General features: G+C 42.4%; 1 protein-coding gene across 2 annotated transcripts in view; it reads left to right on the top strand.

The window, feature by feature from the left end:
* The window catches only part of RNASET2 (ribonuclease T2), a 148,752-nt gene that overhangs the window by 85,270 nt on the left and 42,387 nt on the right, over positions 1-21,095 (top strand). For both annotated transcript variants that reach the window (XM_069234489.1, XM_069234490.1), the window contains one exon: positions 1,226-1,339. In XM_069234489.1, coding sequence (XP_069090590.1) covers positions 1,226-1,339 — 114 coding nt within the window. The remainder of the gene's footprint in view (positions 1-1,225; positions 1,340-21,095) is intronic.

Genomic DNA, 21,095 nt, shown 5'->3' with positions numbered 1-21,095 from the left:
CCTCAGAATGTAGGTACTGCATCACTGACATTCTGCTCATAGAAATAGTCCTTAACCTTTGTGGTTTGGGTTTAGAGTTGAAATTTGGTGTCCTGATTAAGGATTAGGGTACGGATGACACCTTGTCTAATTTTGGTCAATAGCTAAAGACAAGGCTAATACTGGGCAGTTTTAGGATAAGGCTAAATGTTAAATTTAGAATTTGGGTTAGGGTCTGGAAAAGGTAATTGATAGTGCAAGTGTCAAAGTTTGGTGGAGATTTTGGACTAGGGGTGTGCTTAAAGTCTAATTGGGAAATGTTTTCGTTTTTTTAAGTAACTGCTAACTATTATGGGATTCACAAATAAATCCCAGGAATAATATCCCACTAGCAGGGTATACCTTGGTCTCCATTATGTTCCTATTCGTTTGCATGGATATTCATTTTACTTTGATCAAAATATCCAACGTTTCAGCATCAGAGCTTAAGAAACATGGCAAGGTCACTAAATTGCAAATCAGTGTGAAGTTAACACCGGCCGTGTCATTAGATTTAAATAGAACGCATTCCTCTTTCCAAAAGTTTTGACTAATGCTGGGTTAGATTGTTTTATGTAGCCTGCTACTTTGTATTAATAACCAATGCCTTTCAGGAGATTCTTAAAAGTGAACTGTGTGACAATGCCAAGCGAAAGGTTGTTGTTCTCTTTATTGGCAAAATTGGACTTTACCTATATAGTGGAAGTTGTAAAATCAAGTTGGCTGTTTGCTTTGGATAAACCCCTATGGGAATTATTTTGAAAGGGAGGTCATTTCGAAACAATGATATATGCTTTACTAAAATCTTCACTCTGTATTTGGTGTGATTTAAAACCAAGATAGAATTATCTGGTATTTTACTTTTGTAGTCTATCCTGAACTTTGATGCTCCAGGTGTGTTTGGGTCAGACCATTGGGTTTCTCATGTGAGTGCAGTTTTTATTGTAGGGAAGATAAAGATTTGTTCTCATTTTGTAATGCAATGAATGGCCTAGATATCTCACTGAGTGAAAAAATGTTTTCAGTGAAATATTGTACTGAGTCGGGTGCTTATTTTACTAAAATGTTTTAAATTTGTTAGTTCCTGAAATGGTGATTCCAATTGGCATGGTTTCAAAGAGAGTAATTAATTTTGTTGATATTAATTTGCTTTTTAAACCATTTTAACCATACATCATAGACCGCTGTTTGTACTTGATTGTTACAGGAAGCACGAGTGGCAGAAGCATGGAACGTGTGCAGCCTCCCTGAGCTGTCTCGATTCTCAACATAAATACTTTGGCACTTCTCTGGAACTGTATAAGAAGACTGATTTGAATAGGTAACTTACTTTTGACCAGAAAAAGTATTCCATGTTTATGCTTTGGAAACCCAGCTGCTGCCTTTCAATAATCATTAGGCCTCAAGTTGTAGATCTATGTACTGTTAATATGCCTACTTAATTTTATTTAACTCTGTCCTCTGCGCTTTTATTTATCAGCAGCATCTTGTAGTCCATGAATTTTTACATAATTTCCTTTTTCATACTTGTAGCGTGTGAACCTGTTCATAGCTAGAGGCATTTGTTTTCTTCAAAATAGGAATTAATATGTGTATATCTGCTTGATGTAAAGTCTTCATGGAGTAGAGATCATGTTCCTTTTGAGGGCCTTCCTTAGGAAAATTACGGTAGCTATGAATCATATTCTGCTGGAAATTATTCTGTACGCTAGGACCCATACATTGTAAATATTCTGTCAACTTCACAACGTTTCTGATGGTGGCAGTGGTGCTTTGAATTCTAACTGAGATTGTGTTGATACAGTGTGGTATGTAGATGAGTTGAGATAAATGCTCAAACATTTGTGAAAAGCTTAGTATCAAAATTGAGTAGATTAAGGGACCCTTAAGAAGCATAAACCATCTTGTCTTTATTGGATTTGGGTATTAAAGAAGATTGTTGCCATTGAAGCAGTCATCCTTTATTTTGGGCAGTGTCATTAAACTGTGAACATAGGCAATTACTATGCTTAAATAAGAAGGGGGGATTACCTACTTTACCTATTTCTATTTTGAGGATAGTTTCCATATGAAACCTATATAAATACCTCTATAGGGCGCACACAATAAAACCAAAAATGGAACTCTTGGTGATCTCGCCTATCACCATCCTGTTGCTGATGAGGAGTGCCCCTTATGTTGAAGCATGACTCTTGGTGTTGGTGAGGTGATCAGCATCCTTCTTAAGTAAAACTAACTCAGACACAGGCTTCAGATGAAACTACCTCAACACAGTAATGTAGAAAATGGGTAATCACTTTATTCTTCTATAAGCCATAATACTTGCTTCAGTTCACAAGATATAGTTGGGGAGATGGATTAATGGCTTTAATTATTCTCTCTCCCCTCAAGGTTACTTTACAGTTCCCTTAAACAACTAAAGTAGCGTAGCTAGAAAGCTCAGACCATCTCGGCTAAGAACTCATCTGATTATGGTCTTTTGTGTCCTGACGCATTAGTGCGACTGTGGTTAGATCCCAACATGTTTGCAGGCACAAATAAGTGCATACCCATGTATTTACTTTGAGGAGTGAAGCATCACCATATATTCATAGGATATTTGTTAATCTAGTTAAAGTGTGATAGGCTCACTGTGTATGCAGGACAATGTAGTCATTGTTTAAAAACACCCATTTTTCAAAAGGCCATCTCCATATGAATCTCATTTGAGCATCTTGCCTGAACCATTCAGCTAAAGCAAACAGGGGGAGGGAAAGCAGACATCCCTGTCTGGCACCATATTCTAGGGGAAAGAGCATAGAGAAGGTTTCTATAAATGGTGCCCAGTGTGCATTAGTGCATAAAGAGAAGGTTGAAGTTAATCTCTTTGAGGACATGAAGAAGAATGTGCAAATTAAGCAAGTGGAAAGCTTTCTCAAAGTGTATCATAACTAGCACAGAGTGGCTATGTATTTCTCCCGCTTTCGCAGGTGCTCCCTGTAGGCATCTGATGGAAAGCAGGTGCTATGTTTACGCACAATAACATTTTAGTCCCAGTGGATGACTGATCTGATTACTTTTACCAATGTATTTGACAAGGATTTTAGTCTTGGTATTGGTTTGTGAGATGGGAATTAATGACTTGCATCAGGGGTGTGGAATTTAATAAAATAACTACTTGTCCATGGGACAGGTTGCTTCTTAAATCTACTTGTCCTGTAAAGAATCTACTTGTCCCTTTGGTTCCATGTAGTGCAGTGACAAATTATGGCAGCAATCTCATTATGTAAGAGCTCTAATAATAGCCTCTCTGGTTATGCTAAGGGATGCTTCTATAATAAGGCTTGAATACTTGCAATTTAAATCCCTACTATAGCAATTTCCTTATTTTGCCATCTTTCTGCAGATGTACATACTGGGGCTGGAGGAAGCAGTAAGCAATAGTTCCAAGACTGGAATGCCTTTGATTCTTCAAACCTACTAACTTCCATGTTTAAAAGATTTTTACTAGCTCTTCTCTAATTTTTTCCCATAATGAGAAAGGTTGGAAATGTACTCCTGACAATGTCAGAAGTAGAAGTTCTTCCAGGGTTCGAGGGAAACTGTAAACGCTCAATAGATTTTCACATGAGCAAATCTACACATGCATATTTGCTCGTGCTAAAATACAGTTCACAAATTTTTTCTAGGAGTACTATTTCCTAGCCCACGTCTGTAAGTTCTTGTGAATTCATGAAAGCCACTAATAGAAAGATATATACCATGGGCATACTTTTGTGACTTTCTTTAAGAATTGTGTCTCTTATTAGGTCCTGCATTAAGACATTTTGCTTTTATTAAACTTCTTTTTCTCTCTCTATCTAACGGCTGGCTTCACTGTGAGTGATTGCAGTCTGATATTTCACAAGGGGCATATTAGCACACAAAGTAGTTTTGTTCAGTGCCAGGAACTACTGAGACAATCAGTGGCGTAACAAAACTGGAGGGGGCTCCCATGCAAGGAACATGGAGCCCACCCCTCCTCTCCAGACCCATTCTGGGCAGGTGCTGTGCTGGGGAGCCCCCCGACAGAGGGGTACAGGCCTTTGTTACGCCACTGGTGGCAATGTGTGGTTTTTTGAGCCCAAAACCCTTTTTTTTTTTTTTTTTTTTTTTTGCCTGTACTGGTTACAATGGTGAAGGCCTGGCAGCTCCCACAACAATAAAGTGTTACAAAAGCCATGACAAAACCAAAAAACTCACAAAAAATGTTGGATTGGTTGGCTTTGCCAGTGCTTGTTTATTTTCATGCTTCCCATAATCTTGTTGAAAATGGCTACACTGATTTTTCCATTATGAATATTTTTTGAAAATGCTAGCATACAACACATTTTACTAAATGATGCGTCGAAGAAATAGCACCTAAAATTTCATAGTAGCAATACATTTCTTTTCCTACTTGCATTTTTTTCCTGAACATTTTATTTTGAAAGCAAAGAATCAACACTCTTGCTTATAAGCTTATGAAAACATTTGCATCTAATCAGAGAGCATTGTGGGAGCATAATACTTAGCCTCATATTGTTAAATTTTTCAAATATGTGTACACTTTTTTTTTTTTTACTGGAACCACTGTCAGTAGTGCAGTGTGACCTTAAAATGTTTATTTACAGCACTCACCCTAATAATGAAGGCTTTTCATTAATGAACCTTAAATACAAGTTAGAACAGCATTAACATATCGACACACATTACCTCAACTGCAGACAGTTCCTTTCTCTTTGGCCTGGCACCCAAAGGGTTTGTACTGCAGGGGGTTGGGCCTACTTGTCCCATGGACTAAATAAACATGAAAACTTGTTGCCCTTGACCACAAACAATATGTCCCGGGCATCAGGCAATAGGAATTCCACATCCCTGTTACATTCACATGAGGGGTTATTGGGTTTTAGTGTAACTGTTGTCTTGGTGCCTCTCAAATTATATGGAATTAAGCCATTCTGCTTTGTTCTTCGTACATTGTCAACTTCTCACATCTAATCAAATATTAGTATTTTTATTTATCTTTTAGCCTTCCAGTGGGACTCTGTTACGGCTGGTGTTTTGCCAGTAGGCATTCTGTTCCTAGCTTCCTTTATTTCCTCTGTGGTGATTCTGATGACTGATGTATGCCTATTTTTCACATGTGCTTATTAAATCTAATATTATAAGGTCATTTATTATCTGGTTTTTAATCTCAGTTGTGATTCTGAGTGGTTCAAAGTTGGACCTGGGTAGATTGCAGTATTTGGCAAAGGTTTCAGAAATTTCAAGAGGTTGTTATTAGTCCTATATTTGTGTCTCAACTGTTGGCTATTATTCTGATCTCTTTTTAGTGACCAGAGCACCAGTAAAGGAGTTTGCTGTGTTGTCCTCCCTTGAGAATGCTCTTTGTTTAGATTCCACCTTACGAAGGTTGACAGTATGCAACAGGAGATTGTTTAAGGATACTCTGGCAGTTTCTAATTGGAAAGAGTTTCTGCGTTGTGTTAATGGAAGGCTCTTGTCTTGTGTCATAATTATGTTTAAGTGAGGTGGCCTTTATTTCACATTCTTTGGTTACATCAGCCAGGTAGTAAATTGTTTTAACCACTGTGCCAGTTTTGAAGGCCTCCCTTAATTGAGGCCTGGGGAAAACAGAGGATTGAGTTAGTACAAAGTCAACTGTCATTTCTTCCCTGACAAATTTGTGAGACATCTGAATCTAGCAATCACCGGGCGATAAGCCACCAGTGTCCTCTATTGTCAATTCCCTAATGAGCACGGGCTATCTCCATCAGTGCGTGGTCTGATCTGGGGCGTATACTAGACAACTTTGCTGTCGGCATGAAAAAGTAATCTATACGACAATTTGAGTGATAGATGGTATTCTTTTTCATTCAGATGAGTCATAGGTTGTGCATTTCATAGGTAAATTGGGATGACTCACTTTTGGAAGTGGTGTAGTACTACAGGATGTGGAAGGATCTCTAGTATCCATTTACAGTTCCATAACTAAATTAAAGTTTCTTCCCACTGCGGTCATCTGACAGAAGAACACATTAAATTCAATCTCAGTCAATGTCTCCCTTTTGTCTGATTCAGAAAAAAACGTCTGCTATCACGGAGCGATTCTCAGTTGCTCCACCAACTCTTCGGGTCTGACTCATTAGAGTGTACCACCGCTTGGAGAAGACAATATAGATGATAAGGATGACTTAACTTGACATTATGATAATCTTTATGTGTGTGAGGAAATATGGTTTATTAAATGGTGTGGATGTGTGACCTCACCATGTAATAAACTCACAAACCCTTTGTTTGGTTCGGGAAGTCTTATTTGTAAAACCTTAGCCCAACCCTAGTGAGCTGTGACTTTGAACAGTCAGACATTAATTGAAGGGACAAGTGCAAAGGAATAAAAAGTACCAAAACAGTTGAATAAAAAAGACAAAGAAAACTTGTCACCTTTTATAAAAATATATCTTATGATTAAGGATTGTTAGACACAAAAGTGAACAGAATCCAACAAAGGGTTCCAAAGATATAAATTAATAAGCAAATGGTCAACCACAGTTTTCACTCAAAATACAAACAAGCATTGGCAACTGCCAAAGTGGTTACTTTGCAGACTTTAGAAAACTTTAGTAAAGTTGTGTTTGGTACTCTGGAACGCTTTGTATGACTACATCCAGCAAGGATCAAGTTATTGGGGCCTGTAAGGGATTGGCAGGACAGTTACTGTTTAGAAAAAGCAGTCTGCAGTCCAGGCTCTATCGGCAAACCCCCATAGACAACAAGTGGAGTGGTCCTGATGCTAGGGATACTGGATGAGGAAGGATGCTGCGGATGCTTATTCGGTTGATGGGATAGTCTTTGATGCAGTCGTTAATGCAGACTGTCTTTGCTGGGACCAAGGAACAGCAGGACACTTCTCATTCAGTCCTCTCTCTAATGCTGATGGGATCTGTGGTCTGGGTGCCAGGAGTACCACGTTTATGCCCAAACTATGCCCTCAGGGAGTGGAGAATGCTGTGACTACTAGACAATGGTCCACCAGGTCCCCTCCCGATGACGTCTTCCTGGAAAATGTGGCATCCATCTATCCCAGAATGCCATATTATTCCCACTCCCAAGATGGCAAAACCCTTCTCTTGGTTTGGTAATCTTGTTAGCCTACCCTAGAGGTGTGGCGGCTTGAGAGCTATATGTCCACAGTAAAACTGGTTTAGTGACTGCTTTCTCCTCTCTGTTCCTGACCCCAGCTTGTCTACCAGAAAAAAGGAGCAGCTTTTCTTGTGTGTCTACCATTTGCCCTTCAAAAGCTGCTTCCCCTTTGAAGCTTGCCTTTTGGGTTCACACCCTGTATGGTTTCCTGCAAGGGAGGTGTAACACCTCTTCCAATGGCAGGCCACTATTGTGCCCTTTGTGGGGAGTCGTTCACACCTCTCACATAACGACAGAAGGCTGTCTTGTGGCCAGCATCTGCAGATGGCCACTGGAAAACTTTGGCAACAGATTGAACACTTTCTAAAAGTTGCTTTTACGTAAAAGTTGAATTAAATTCAACTTAAGCGGTTAAGTCTGGTTTAATGTAGCGGTTCTTTTGATACCTTGAAATACCAAGTTTAACAGTCCTATTCAGACGTTAACACAACAACTGAGTGGTCAGCTTGTAAACCTGTACTCAACAGTGGGGCTAGTTGCCTTTCCACAGTAAAAAATGACAATTTGGGGTTTTCGCTGTTAGGACATATAACATATAATACAGGTGTCCTGTTTTGTAATATACAGCACCCTGCCTTAGGGTTTGACAGGCCTGGCTTAGGGGTGGCTTCTATATATGAAAAAAGAAGGTCTGGACTTTGTCATTGGTGTAAATGCAAAGTCAAGTTAGCCGTTTAAACCTGCTCTACTAATGTGCAGTGGCAGGCTGAGAGACATGTTTTATTTTGTCACACTTTTCGTGGCACAGTAAGTGCTACAGCCCATGAAGGGCACTTTAATTTACAGCCCTGGGTACCCCTGGCACCAAATACTAGGGACTTATAAGTAGTTAATGAATACCATTTGGGGAAAAGCAAATTAAACACACACTTTCAAGAGTCTGAGCACTGGGACTGAGGTCTGGTTAGCACACCTCAGTGCACTCTGAGTTGAAAAGCCAACTGCATCGGTCCCAAACGTGAGGGGTGATCATGCAAAAAGTGGCATAACCTTGCAATATGTATTTACAGGAGGCCAGTGGGCTTCGTACTTCCTGTGATACCGCATTGATATCCTCTGTAAAGCTGTCCACAGAAGAGAACTCTTCCTTTGCTTTGGTTATCAAAGTTGCCTCTTAGGTTGAGGACTTACACCTTCCTTCGGTTGAGGTTAAAACAAATGTGCTTACTGAAGAATTTCAGCTTGGGCTATCTTCTTCTGAACCCTTACTACAGTTTAACATGATCTTCTCAACACCCTTTTGGGCACTCGAGTTAAACCTTGCTCTTGACCTTTAGTGAACAGACAGGTGGCCAGATTCCTTACACAAGTGCCTGGGATCCTGATTTTCCTGTGTAGTATCCTACACCTGAATGTTTGGTGGTCCAAGTTTCCACCAGCGAGGTGAATCCTAATTTATTCCCCACGACGGCCTCACCCGGCCCCCCTAGACAGAGTCAAAACAAATTTGGGTGTTTGGGGAAACAGATGTTAACTTCAGCTATAATAGCCTTGAGGTTGGTCGATGCCAGTTGTCTACTAGGCTGTGATAGGCATGCCCTCTGGGACATGGCCAGCAAGATCATGATGGCAGAAGAGTTAAGGGCGTCTTTGGCTCAAACCATTCAGGATCTAGCAAAATATGTAAATTCAACTGGCCTCAATGATACTGACTGTTTGGGGCGAGCAGTTGGCACAGTGTGGTGCTTTGGTGCCATGCATGGATGAGATCCACAGGCTTTTGGGGAGATTTGGAGGCATCCCTCATGGACATGCCTTTTGATAGATACTGCCATTTTGAGGAAAAACCTGATTCTGGACTGGGCAACTTCAAGGAAAGCCAGGCAATTGACAACATGCAGGTCGCCAATGGCACCAATCTTCTCAGTCCTCTTCCTCCGCAGGATTAGTTTGCAGTTTGCAGCACACAATCACTTGGTTTGGGAGGGTGGAGGAGGGCAGGGTTTGATATTTTCTGTCATTGTGACAGTTCAGCACATCTGAGAAATGGGTCCTTCATGTCATCCACCTTGGCTTTGCATTCCCGTTTCTTGCTAACTCACCATAGATTCTGCCCACATTGACGCGTCTCTCAGTGGAACAGCTATTCCTTTTACTGTTAGAGGTACGAGCTCTGCTATCCAGATTGGCCATCGAGAAATCGCCAACCTCGAAGATAGGGATGAGTTGGTGTGGGAGCAAAATGGTACCTCAAATTTTAAACACCTTAAAACTTACCTCAACCAGTTCCCCCATAGTTTACTGGTTAGGAGATGGCGTTAAACTTCAATTTCATGAGGCAATGTGTCCTACATACCTACATGAGGTATTGAGACACCTCCCAAAGCCTCTAATTAGCAGAGTAATGTAATTCATTAGGAATTAAGGTACGACGGAATGAATGGTCCACACTCAGTAACTGAGTTCTAGCCCAATGAAAATGTAAAGACTTTTATTAGAAAATTAAAATAAAACGGCACAAGTAATTGTCTTGAAGACTCTACAAATCTGGCTCAATCTATGGGATTTCATTCACAATTCATGCTTAGAACATTAACTGGTCTGCTGATTCATCATGGTGAGAGCAAATGCATCATTTCATCAGCAAATCATAACACAAGAAAAATAAACAGAATTACCTTAACACACATGCACTATCCTTTTTTTGATTAATTGTTCAGCACCCTCTGTTAGTCATATGGAGCTGTTCGAACAACTATAAAACATTTAACAATAAGACTTTACTATCATGCCTGTGCTGCAGGGCCACAGATGTTATCTATGGTCCACTGTCGGCCAGGAGCATTTTCAGATTGCTGTGCCCTCCTTCATCGTCACCAGTGCCTCACTGGTGTTCACGAAATTGACAGAGGCTGTTGCTGCCCATCTTTGAAGAATGGGGATACCAGTTTTCCCCATTCCATTGCGATTGCCTGTTGAAGGTGAGATCAGCACATTCATAGACTATCTCCAGATGACAGTGAACCTTTTGACAGTTTTGGGGTTCTCAGTCAACGAGCCAAAGACACACCTGACTCCTTCACAGAGACTTTTTTAGCAGAGTTCATCTAAATGCTGTACAGTGCAGGTCTGTTCCTCTCTCACAGCAACTCCATGATATTCGAATGGTGATCCCGATGTATCAGCCTCAGTCGTGGACATCGGTGAGAGCAGTTGTGAGGCTTCTTGGCCTAATGATCTCATGCATTCCATTTGTCCACTTCACTGGGTGGCATATGTGGACTCTGCATTGGGATCTAAAGTCTCAGTTGGTGCAGAACCAAGGAAATCTGTTGGATGTCACACAGTTTTCAGAGGAGACTGCATACAATCTGCAGTGGTGGCTGCTTGGCTGCAACCTGACTAGTGGCAGACCCATGTCTTTCCCCACCCAGAGATGACGATTGTGAAGGATGCATCCTTGCTGGGATGGGGAGTTCACCTGGAGGAGGTGGAGATCAGAGAACTGTGGGAGTTGCTGGCCATTTCTCTGGTGTTAAAGGCCGCCCTGCCATCCATCAAGGAAAGACCAGGGCAGGTACTCAAGAAAAGTACCATCTCCAAGTGGTACAACAACAATCGGGAGTGGGGCTCTAGGGCCTGTGTCAAAAGATGCTGCACGTTTGTAGTTGGCTGGTTCATCTGGGCATTTTTCTGATTTTTGCAGTCAGACTGGCACAGAAAATTGCCCTGGGAGGCAAGATAAAAGTGGCCTTGATTAGCGAATCAGATAGCTCAATAGTGGCTCACAATTGCAAATCTGGCATTTTTTACCTTGTGAAGGCATGCTGTTTTGGTGTTTTGCAAAATATGGGAAACTGCTTGCATTTGTGCTTGCTGCTCTGAATATTTGTGGTACTATAAAGGCAACCAGACCATAAAAAGTCCCAAACACAGCCAGAAAACAGCCCACACACTTACCTGCCAGACAAGCCATGTTGCCACTGCCATAATGCCTTGTAGTCCAGTCCAACACTAATGATCACCTGTTGGGATCTTTAAACGTCAGGTTGGACGGGTTCTGCAGACAATGACTGGTGGATCATGAATGGTGGTTGAATCCCAAGGTGGCACAAGGCATCTTCTGACTGTGGGGACAACCTTATCTGGATTTTATTGTCAAAACATCTGTGAAATGGAGCTCAGAAGAATGCTAACTCTAGGAGACCCATTCAGGCTAGAGTGAAACAGTGAGCTACTATACTCCTTTCCGCAACTTCCTTTTCTGCCTTGATTTCTAGAGAAAATGAATAATGACAGGGCCCATGTCATCCTAGTGTCTCCGGATTGGGCCAGATGAGTGTGGTACCTGAAAATCCTGGGCATGAGCATCTCTCGTCCGATTGGGCTACCATTGCAGAATAATTTTCTGTCACAGCAGCAAGGTTGGGTTCTGCAGCTGGACCTGCACAATCTCCATGATTGGAGATTTAGTGGCATTTGTTGACTGCATTTGAAAGGCCACTTGAGATTGTGGAGGTCATCCTTGGTGTCAGACCTCTGTCTTTGAATTCTGTGTATGCCGGGCTCAGCAACAAGTTTGTGGCCAGGTGTGGAGTCTGCAATACAGAGTCTTTGCAAGCCATACTGTCGGATGTTTTATTGTTTGTTTTGTCCTTGACCCAGCAAGGTCTTACAGTGATCACTAATAAAGGTTATCAGTCTACCCTTTTGCATTAACAGGATAAACTATCTTTATTTAAGAGAGCTGTTTGTAATGCTGTTTATTAATGGTTTGGCATACATGTTCCCTCCCAAACCATTTGTGATGCCACTGTTGGTTCTGACTTTTATCATGTGCACTCCCTTTGAGCCAATGAATACCTTCCCGCTGCATCTTATGACTCTCAAAACTGTTTTCCTCCAAGTAACAAGACTTTTTCAGCATAGGTGCCCTAAGCCACCTAGTGCTGATGACCAGAGTGGGCTTTTAGCCAAAACTTGTGACCCTTTTCACATTGAGCAGCTCATCACCCTCCCAATGTTTTTTGCTCTGTCTTACCCCCTCGAAAGAGGAAGAGACACTCCAGTGACTTGACCCCAAAAAGAGCCTTGAGCTTTGGCATTGATCACGCCAAAGACCATTAGGGAAACGATCAGCTTTGTATGAGGTATCGGGGCAAAGAATGGTAAGGCGATGAAGAAAGAGACTTTGTCAAGGTGGATAGTCTTCTGCATTAAGATCTGTTATGCACTAGCCAAGAAGCACTCTCCAAAATGACTGAGAACCCATTCCTCTAGGGTTGAGGCTTCCACCATGGCATTAGCACATGGAATACCCATCCTTAACATCTGCCAGGCTGTGGCAGGGTGTCTGTGCACACATTCACAAAGCACTACTGCATTGCTAATCAGATCAGACGGGAAGAGCATTTCACCTGAACTGTCTGCAGAATGTTCTGGTCTGAAGCAAGTCCAAAGACCCTCTACTTGGGGAATTACTGCTTTTGTATCTATTCTACTGATAAGGAATTTGTGGTTAAAAGTATCCATCAGAGCAGTAAGTTAACTCTCTTTCTGAGGTATATGTTATCTAACCACTGATTCTTTAATGCCGTCCCAGTTCTGTGGAGTGGTCGCTTAACATCTGAAAGTTGTTAGATGTAACATAATTAAGTTGTGCAAGCGACACATTGATGCTCATGTAAGTGTTTCTTTTCAGCGTATGTTATGGTTCTCAAGAGAACAACACGCTCATGCTTTTTATGTAAGGTTCCACATTCTGTAGTGTACGGTTAAGCAAAGCCAAGCAACAACGGTCAGTTGTTTGGGTCTATCGCTGACACCAGATGCTCTCGGTTGTGGGTGTTGCAGTAGTGAAATAAAGTTGGATTAAATCTGCAGCATTGGCTCAGCAGTTTATTTCAGCTTGGCAATTAGCGATTCAACCTGTAATCTAGACACCCACCAACCTAATTTTGACTTCCCAGCATTTTTCTTTGATTTACCACTTCTCACTTTCTCTGCCGTCATCTCTGGATTCCTGGCCTTGGTGCGCCTGTTCAGCTGTTGTTTAGCAATTCTCTACACACCTCCCAGATGGTTGCTGCTGTACCTGGATTTTACGCTCCTCATTCATGCCTACTGTTTCTTCTGTTTCCGGCCCATCTTGTGGGGTTGCATTGCATTCGAGTTTTGGGACCCCTCTACTCCTATTGCGTGCTCCTCCTCGACACAGTCATAAATTTTTGTGCGCATTACTGGGACACGCACATGTAAGATAAGCGCACACGAGCTTCTAAACACACGCGCCTACGCTGTGTGCGTGTTATGGTGACATGCGCTTGCAGGATACATGCACATGAACAATTCTGTTTTGTGGAGAAACTGAAATAATTTACGAGGATTTCAGCACCAGCGCTCATCGCGCATAAGCATGTATGTCTTCTAGTATACACATGAGGAAATTAGCATTAGATGGCATTATTTTTATTTTGATTCTTCATTTCAACACTAGGTAAATTGTTTTTAACCAGTTCCAGCACATCCTTCATAACTGTGTGTATTTTAACTTTATGGACTTCAACATAAATTATTTATTTACTTTCTATACATATTTTTACACTCGAGGCTAGTTGGCAGCAAATTTCACAGCCTCCTCCTCCGTTCCTACAAACTCTTGGCAAACCAGCTATCATATGGCGCCAATAGCTTAGAATTTTTGAAAATAATTTAACAGCCATTGATGCGACTAATTTTGCACCAAATAGAAAAGTAGCAATCTTATATAGTTGCATTGGTTTTACTGTTCAACAAGTATTTGACAAATTGCCTCCTATACCAGCACCACATGGAGCAGGTGACACTAATGACATATGGAATGTCAATTAAGAGGCTTTGGCACGTCTAGAGAAGCAATATGCTGATGAACCAAGCATAATCTTAGAAAGACACAATTTCTTTAAAAGAAAGCAAAGCATGGATGAAGGAGTTTAGGAATACATTGCTGCACTCAGTTTGGCAACCAAGTGTGATTTTGGAGTTAACTGTTATATATATATTAGATATCAATTTGTAAGCTTGCTAATTTGTAGAAATTCCACATCACGTGAAACCATAGACTTAGCTAAAAGCATTGAAAGGTCTATGTTTTCTACTAAAGCCATTCACGAAGACCACCCTATTAATGCTGTATAGATTTCAAATGATGATACTCATGATTCAGTTAATGCATTAAAAGTGGGAGGCAAAATGGTAAAACAGCATGCAAGCAAGAAGGGGTACAATCATTTGCTATAGATGTGGGTCTAAAAATCATGTTAGTAACAATCCCAGTTGTCCAGCAATTGGTAAAAAAAAATGCTTACTTTACAAAAAAATAGGTCATTCCCCAATTGTAAGAGCAACAAAAACTAATACCTCATTGTTGGACTTTTTGCCTTACGCAGGGTCATCCCCAGTCTTTTTGCCTCCTTCCTCCTGGTTTTTCTGACCTCTTGCTGTTGGCTCTAGGTCTCTGAGCACTTTGTCACTGCTGACCAGTGCTAAAGTGCAGGTGCTCTCCCATCTAAAGTTGGTATGATTGGCTTATACCTAATTGGCATATTTAATTTACCTATAAGTCCCTTGTACAGTGGTATCTCTATACCCAGGGCCTGTAAATTAAATACTACTAGTGGGCCTCCAGCGCTGCTTGCGCCACCCACTGAAGTAGACTTTTAAACCTGTCTCAGGCCTGCTAGCGCAGGGCCTGTGTGCGCAGTTTTCTGCCACAGGGACCTGGCATCTAAACTTACTTGCCAGGCCCAGAACTCCCCTTTTACTACATGTAAGTCACCCCTAAGGTACGCCCTAGCTAGCCCTATGGGCAGGGTGCCATGTATGTAGAAAGGCAGGACATGTGCCATATTACATGGCCTGTCCTAGTAGTGACAAACAGCCTAACTTGGTGTCTCACTGCTGTGAGTGCTGCCTTCTCATAGGATTGCATTAGAAATGCCCTGCCTTATCTGTAAGGGGTATTGTCTGATTTATGAGGGGTAGTGTAGGCGTGTTTGGTATGGTTGTGATGGTGATAATAAATGCTGCTTACTGGTGTGGGTTTATTTTTTATTACTATCACAGAAATTCCACTTCTAGAAAGTGCGCATTTATCTGTGCTTATGACTCTGGTGTTTTGCAGCTTGACTCCAATCCATGTCTGGGCAGAGTGACAGTTGGGCCTTTGTGCATACTTTTCAGACAGCCTGTACACAGGGAGGGTGGAGGTGTCACAGAGGTGCATCTGCATACTGAATAGTCTTCCTGGGCTGAGAGAAGGGAGAGGCGGGGCACACCTGCATTTGTAAAGACTGTGCCCTGGCCTCACACAATAGGGTCGTTAACCCCCCACTGATGTTTGGAGCCTGTGCTGAAAGGAGAGAGGGGGCACTCCCAGAACCAGTTGTAACTGTCTGGAACCTCCTCTCCCTACCATCGTAAAACACTGTAAGAACTGACTATAAGTACAGGGGAATTTTCCCCACAATTTGGAGACTCTTGGAATCATCTTGGAACTGGACACCAAAGGCTGAAAGGACTCACCAGGAACCGCCATGGACTGCTGCTGCTGTGCTGACCTGTGACCTGCCTGGTCACTGTGAAGGACTTGCCACTTGCTGCCTTTCCCTTGTGCTGGCCTGTAGCTGGGCCCTCCACCTGAGGACCTTGTCTTAAGATTCTGCTCCCCAGGGGCAGGGTGCTGTGGCCCCTGACCCCTGCATCCATTGCTTCACGAGGGGTGCTTCTCCGTGGTTGCGGCTGCCATAGCGCTGATTGCAGCGCGCTTATGGAGCCTTGGGAGCTCGTAGGCTCCTGGCTGCATTGTGCCCCTTTAAATAAGATCACCGCAGCGGCCCGGGAAGCTGGAAGAACACTTGCGCACCGCATCTGGTGCAGGCGAGTGTCTGCTCGGGGCCCAGGAGGGGTCTGATCTTCTTGTGGCTTCACAGCAGGACCAGGGGAAGGCACGGGGAGTGCCCACTTCCCCCTGGCCTCTGCGTTAGGAACAGGACGCTCCTTTTCTGCGTTTAGGTAAAACGGGCATTATTGTGGGCCCCCCCTTTGGTGGAAGGGCCAGTGGAGGCCCCCAGAGATCGCGGGTCCCGGGAGGGGCCTGTCATTAAACTGGAGGGGGTGCGTGGTGCCCCCCTCCTGCCCTAAGTTGTTTTTGCTGGCTTTGGCCCCCCCTCGTGAGGGCCGGGTGAGGCCCTGGGGGGCCCCCAGTAATCACGGTCCCTGGAGGGGCCTGTCTATAAAAGAGAGGAGGTGCATGTTGCGCTCCTCTGACCCCAGAGTATAAGGGAGGCCCCCGTTTTGCGCATAGGAGCGCCGGGGGCCCCATTGTTCGCCTTCTAGGCACAGTACCTTCATCCAACCAGGTACTGTTTAAAGGACCAATATAGTTGCAATCCAAAGTTCTTTCTACAGACTTTTGTTTGATTCATATATTACCTACCTGTGTTTGATGTTTTTACATATGTGTATGCAAATGTTCCTTTTATGGACATCCTTGCTAATATGTTTTTCTAACTTGCCATATGTTTTCTAATGTTTCTACTATGGGCATTTTATGATATTCTTATGACAAGTGCTGTGATGTAATAACGTGTTTTCCTGACTACTGCTTATGTTGCAGAATACTGAGTAACCTGTGTGTTATGTGTGACTACTGCTAGGTTGCAGAGTAACTAATGTGTAACGTTCTGACAACTGCTAAGGTAGCAGGATAGTACTGATATGTGATGTTTGGTCTGATAATTGCCGTGTGTACAATACAGTATATTTTCATATAATCTGGTGTTGTGTTTCCTTTGTGGTGGGGATATTGCGTCACGTGTGTGTGTGTTGTGCAAACGCTTTACACATTGCCTCCAGGTTAAGCCTGACTGCTCGTGCCAAGCTGCCAAGGGGGTGAGCAGGGGTTATCTTGGACGTGTAACTCCCTTGCCCTGACTAGAGTGGGTAAGTTCTGCCTGGCTGAGGTGCATACCCTAGCCAACCAGAAACCCCTTTTCTAACACTCATTAATAATATTGATGTTCAAGACAGTATGAATATTGTTACAGAAAAACTTTCCAATGTTATTTTGACCATTGAATGTAATGCCATAATGGATGAACCTAGAATTAAGGGTCTGTTGTGTCTAGCAAAGATTGGAAATGTTCAGCTTCACATCGTGGCTGATTCAGGCTCACCTACTACTACTACTTCAGATACAACCTTTCATGAAAATTGGAGCGAACAGGTTACTTTAACACAAGGCTTTTGCCGAGTTTGACGTAGAAATGTTCGGATTTTGTGTTTCTAGATTGGAATGTTTGAGCAGACACATCACCACAAAAATGTATGTTGCCATTAGGGGAAGGAACATAATTTGTTGGATAGACTTAGCCAAAAAGGGTCTCTATCTGATACATGGGCAGAGAATCCTATTATGTTAGGTAAAGTACTTAGCAATTATGTTAATGAGAAGGCCATGATTATGAACATGGTTGAGAGTACTGACACAATAGACATACAACAATTGGTTAGTCAGTATCCTAATCTATTTTCAGACCAAGTTGGGTCAGTTAAAGGTATTACTCATCACATTTGGTGAAAACCTGGTGCCTGCCCAGTAGTTCATAAGGCACATCCCATACCACTGAGTTCAAGCAACAATCTCAAAGCTTCTATTAAATCCTTATGTCCTGATGGAGTTATAGCGCCTTGTGAGTCAACTGAATGGCTTTCTCCTGTTTTTGTAGTTAGGAAATAATCTGGAGAGGTGAGGCAATGTACTGACCTACGATCACTCAACAAGAATATTCTAATTGACTATAATCCCCTTCCTAAAATGCAGGAGTTATTGGTCGAAACTGGGTGGGGCCAAGTGTTTTTCAATCATAGATTTGCGTTCTGCTTATCATCAACTACCACTTACTCTTGATTTTCAAGAACTTAATGTACTTTAATACCTCTTTTAGCACATTTAAATATCTCAAACTGCCTTTTGGACTAGCTTCAGCAGCTAGCATTTTTCAGAGACTAATGGATAACCTTCTAGAGGACATGAATGGAGTTCAGGCCTACCGGATGATATTTTAGATTTTGGCAGTAATTGGGAAGAACATAACACAACACTTCACAAGGTTGGGACCAAATTGTCTGATGTAGGTATGACAATTAGAAAAGAGAAATACAAATTTGGCATTCAGCAATTAGATTATTTATGGCAAACAATTCAATCAGATGGAATTTAACCAAAAATTATCCTTAATTAAAGCTTTACAATTTGCTTTGGTTCCAGTAGACAAGGAAGTACTGCATTCATTTCTAGGCTTGGCAGAGTATGATGCTCTCTTTTTCCGTGGTTATTCTCAGAAAGTGAAACCAAGGAGAGTATGTAAAGGTTTATCTAAATACTCCACTCCAGTTCAAGTTTAGAGTGACAAAGGGTTCTGCTCTTTTAGAAAAAAAAGGGAATTAAAATAAGGAAAATAAGGACAAATAAGGACAATAAGGAATTTAGTGCATTTGTATTAATCTCAAGCAGATTTAATAAAGGCAAGACACCAGTCTGAGTTAAATCAATGTGACTTGTTTTATTGGTTACAATCTAATCAAGAATTCAAAGATTCCACTTAAATGTCAACATCTGTAATGGGCCGAGATAGTAGCATGTCTGAAGCTACACATAAAAGAGAGCTAATTAGTTGTGAAAGGAAAATACCCAGTAGGTTTCATGATTATGTAATGTTTTTTTGTTTTTTTATTTACACGTGCACCTCCGTGTATTTGTATGTAATGTCATGTTATCTTCGTCAAATGTATTTTTGCTTCATTAAAGGAGGGAAATGTTGTTAGATGTAACATAATTAAGTCAGGCGAGCGACATCTTGATGTTCATGTAAGTGTTTCTTTTTAACTTATGTTATGGTTCTCAAGAGCGCGATGCGCTCATGTTTGTTTATGTATGGTTCCACATTCTGAAGCGTACGGTTAAACGTAGCCAGGCAACGACGGTCAGTTGCTTGGATCCGTCGCTGACACTGGCCTCTCTCGGTTGTGGGTGTTGCAGTATTGAAAGAAAGTTGGATTAAATCTACAGCATCGGCTCAGCAGTTTACTTCAAAAGGTCCCAGATTTGAGATCGGCATGCTGGTACATCCAGCTGTTTTGGTGCTTGGTGAGGTTGTATTTTATATTACTATTCACTCACTTTCAGAAAGTGAGCATGTCCCTGCACTTAAAACCATCTGTGCCTTACAGCCAGTCTCCAATCAATGTCTGTTCTGTGCTGGTTGACAGCTCCCTTGTGCACTTCACCCAAACAACCACAAACACAGGACACTCAGTCACATCTGCATTCATCTGCATACTGAATGGGTCTTCCTGGGCTGGAAGGGTGGAGGGCCTGACGCTTAAATTTCAAAGGCCAATAGCTTGCCCTCACACAAAAGACTGATAACCATCCCTGGGACCCTGGAAGACAGGACTGGGCTAAAAGGGGAACTTGTGCACTTCAAAACCAGTGTTTGAAGTCTCTCCCATTTCAAAGGCATTTTTGGGTCTATAAACTGGGTCTCTGACCCCATAAACTCAGACACTTCTGGACCTGAACTCTGTCAGAAGACCTGCCTGGCTGCCCAAAGGTCTATCTGGACCGCTTTGCTGAGAAGGACTGCTGCCCTGCTGTTGCCCCCTGCCTGCTGACCTCTGACGGTGCTGGAAGAACTCTGCCTTCCCCCAAAAGTGCTCTCCATGGGCTTGGAGTGAGCTTTACACCTGTTCCGAAGTCTCAGGGGCAGCAAAGACCTCAACTGCTAGCTTTTTGCTAGTACCGAACTCCAGCGACTTCGGAATGACTTCAGCGATGCCGCAGCCTGCTCCCGCTCCGTGGACTTGGCAGCACTCAACGACCACCGCCTGCAATACAAGTCTGATGTTGCTGCGACTCTGCTGACATCACTCACGGTTATCGCGACACTGCAAAGTCGACAAATCACGTCCTGACGGACCAGTACCAGCGACCCCACTGGGTCACAAGGAATTGACGCATCGCAGATGCCGCTGCATCATCTCCCTCTGCATCCGGAGGGAACTGACGCCTCTCCTTCACCTGCTTCGTAGCGCGGAACCGACGCCTCTTTCCTCAGAAGCTGTAAGGGACTGATGCCACACCGACTCCAGCGATGCCTTTTTCCGACTGCGTGTGCGTCCCTGTTTTTTGTTTTCAAAAGGTACTGTACGTGGGGGTCCGTTTGACTCTGTGACTGGTGGTGTCAGATTGCTGGGAACGGCTCCTTCAACTACGCTGTGATAGCACGTTTGGCGCTGTTGTATTTTCTAGGTGCTCTAGTTGGATTTAATCTTTAAAAATTCATAACTTTGCTTGTGTACATTGGATTTTCATTGTTATAAGAGTATTTTATTCTGATAAATATTCTCTATTTTTCTAAACCTGATAGGTGTTTTATGGTGTTTTCACTGTGTTATTGTATACATTCTGCACAAATACTTTACACATTGCCTTCTAAATTAAGCCTGACTGCTCAGTGCCAAGCTACCGGTGGGTAGGCACAGGATAATTTGGATTAGATTGTGACTTACCCTGACTAGGATTGTGGTCCCTACTTGGACAAGGGTGTATACCCCTGCCAACTAGAGACCCCATTTCTAATATATATATATATATATACACACACATGTTACCTTTTTGTTTCACTGATGTGCACTGTAAGAAAGCCACGCTGCCTTAAGCCTCAACTTCAGAGCGACTCGGTTCATAGTATTCAGTATACAAAAGTTAAGTTGCATAATAAAAAAACTGCAGAAACCTAACATCTGAAAACAGTAAATATTCTTTGGAAATGTACAATGAAGTAAAATGTCGAATGCAGACTGGTACTACATCGTTGACCCCGAGTACCTTA

The sequence above is a fragment of the Pleurodeles waltl genome, chromosome 5 (assembly GCF_031143425.1).
Source record: "Pleurodeles waltl isolate 20211129_DDA chromosome 5, aPleWal1.hap1.20221129, whole genome shotgun sequence".
NCBI classification, from domain to species: Eukaryota; Metazoa; Chordata; class Amphibia; order Caudata; family Salamandridae; genus Pleurodeles; species Pleurodeles waltl.
This window is presented reverse-complemented; position numbering and strand designations above follow the sequence as displayed.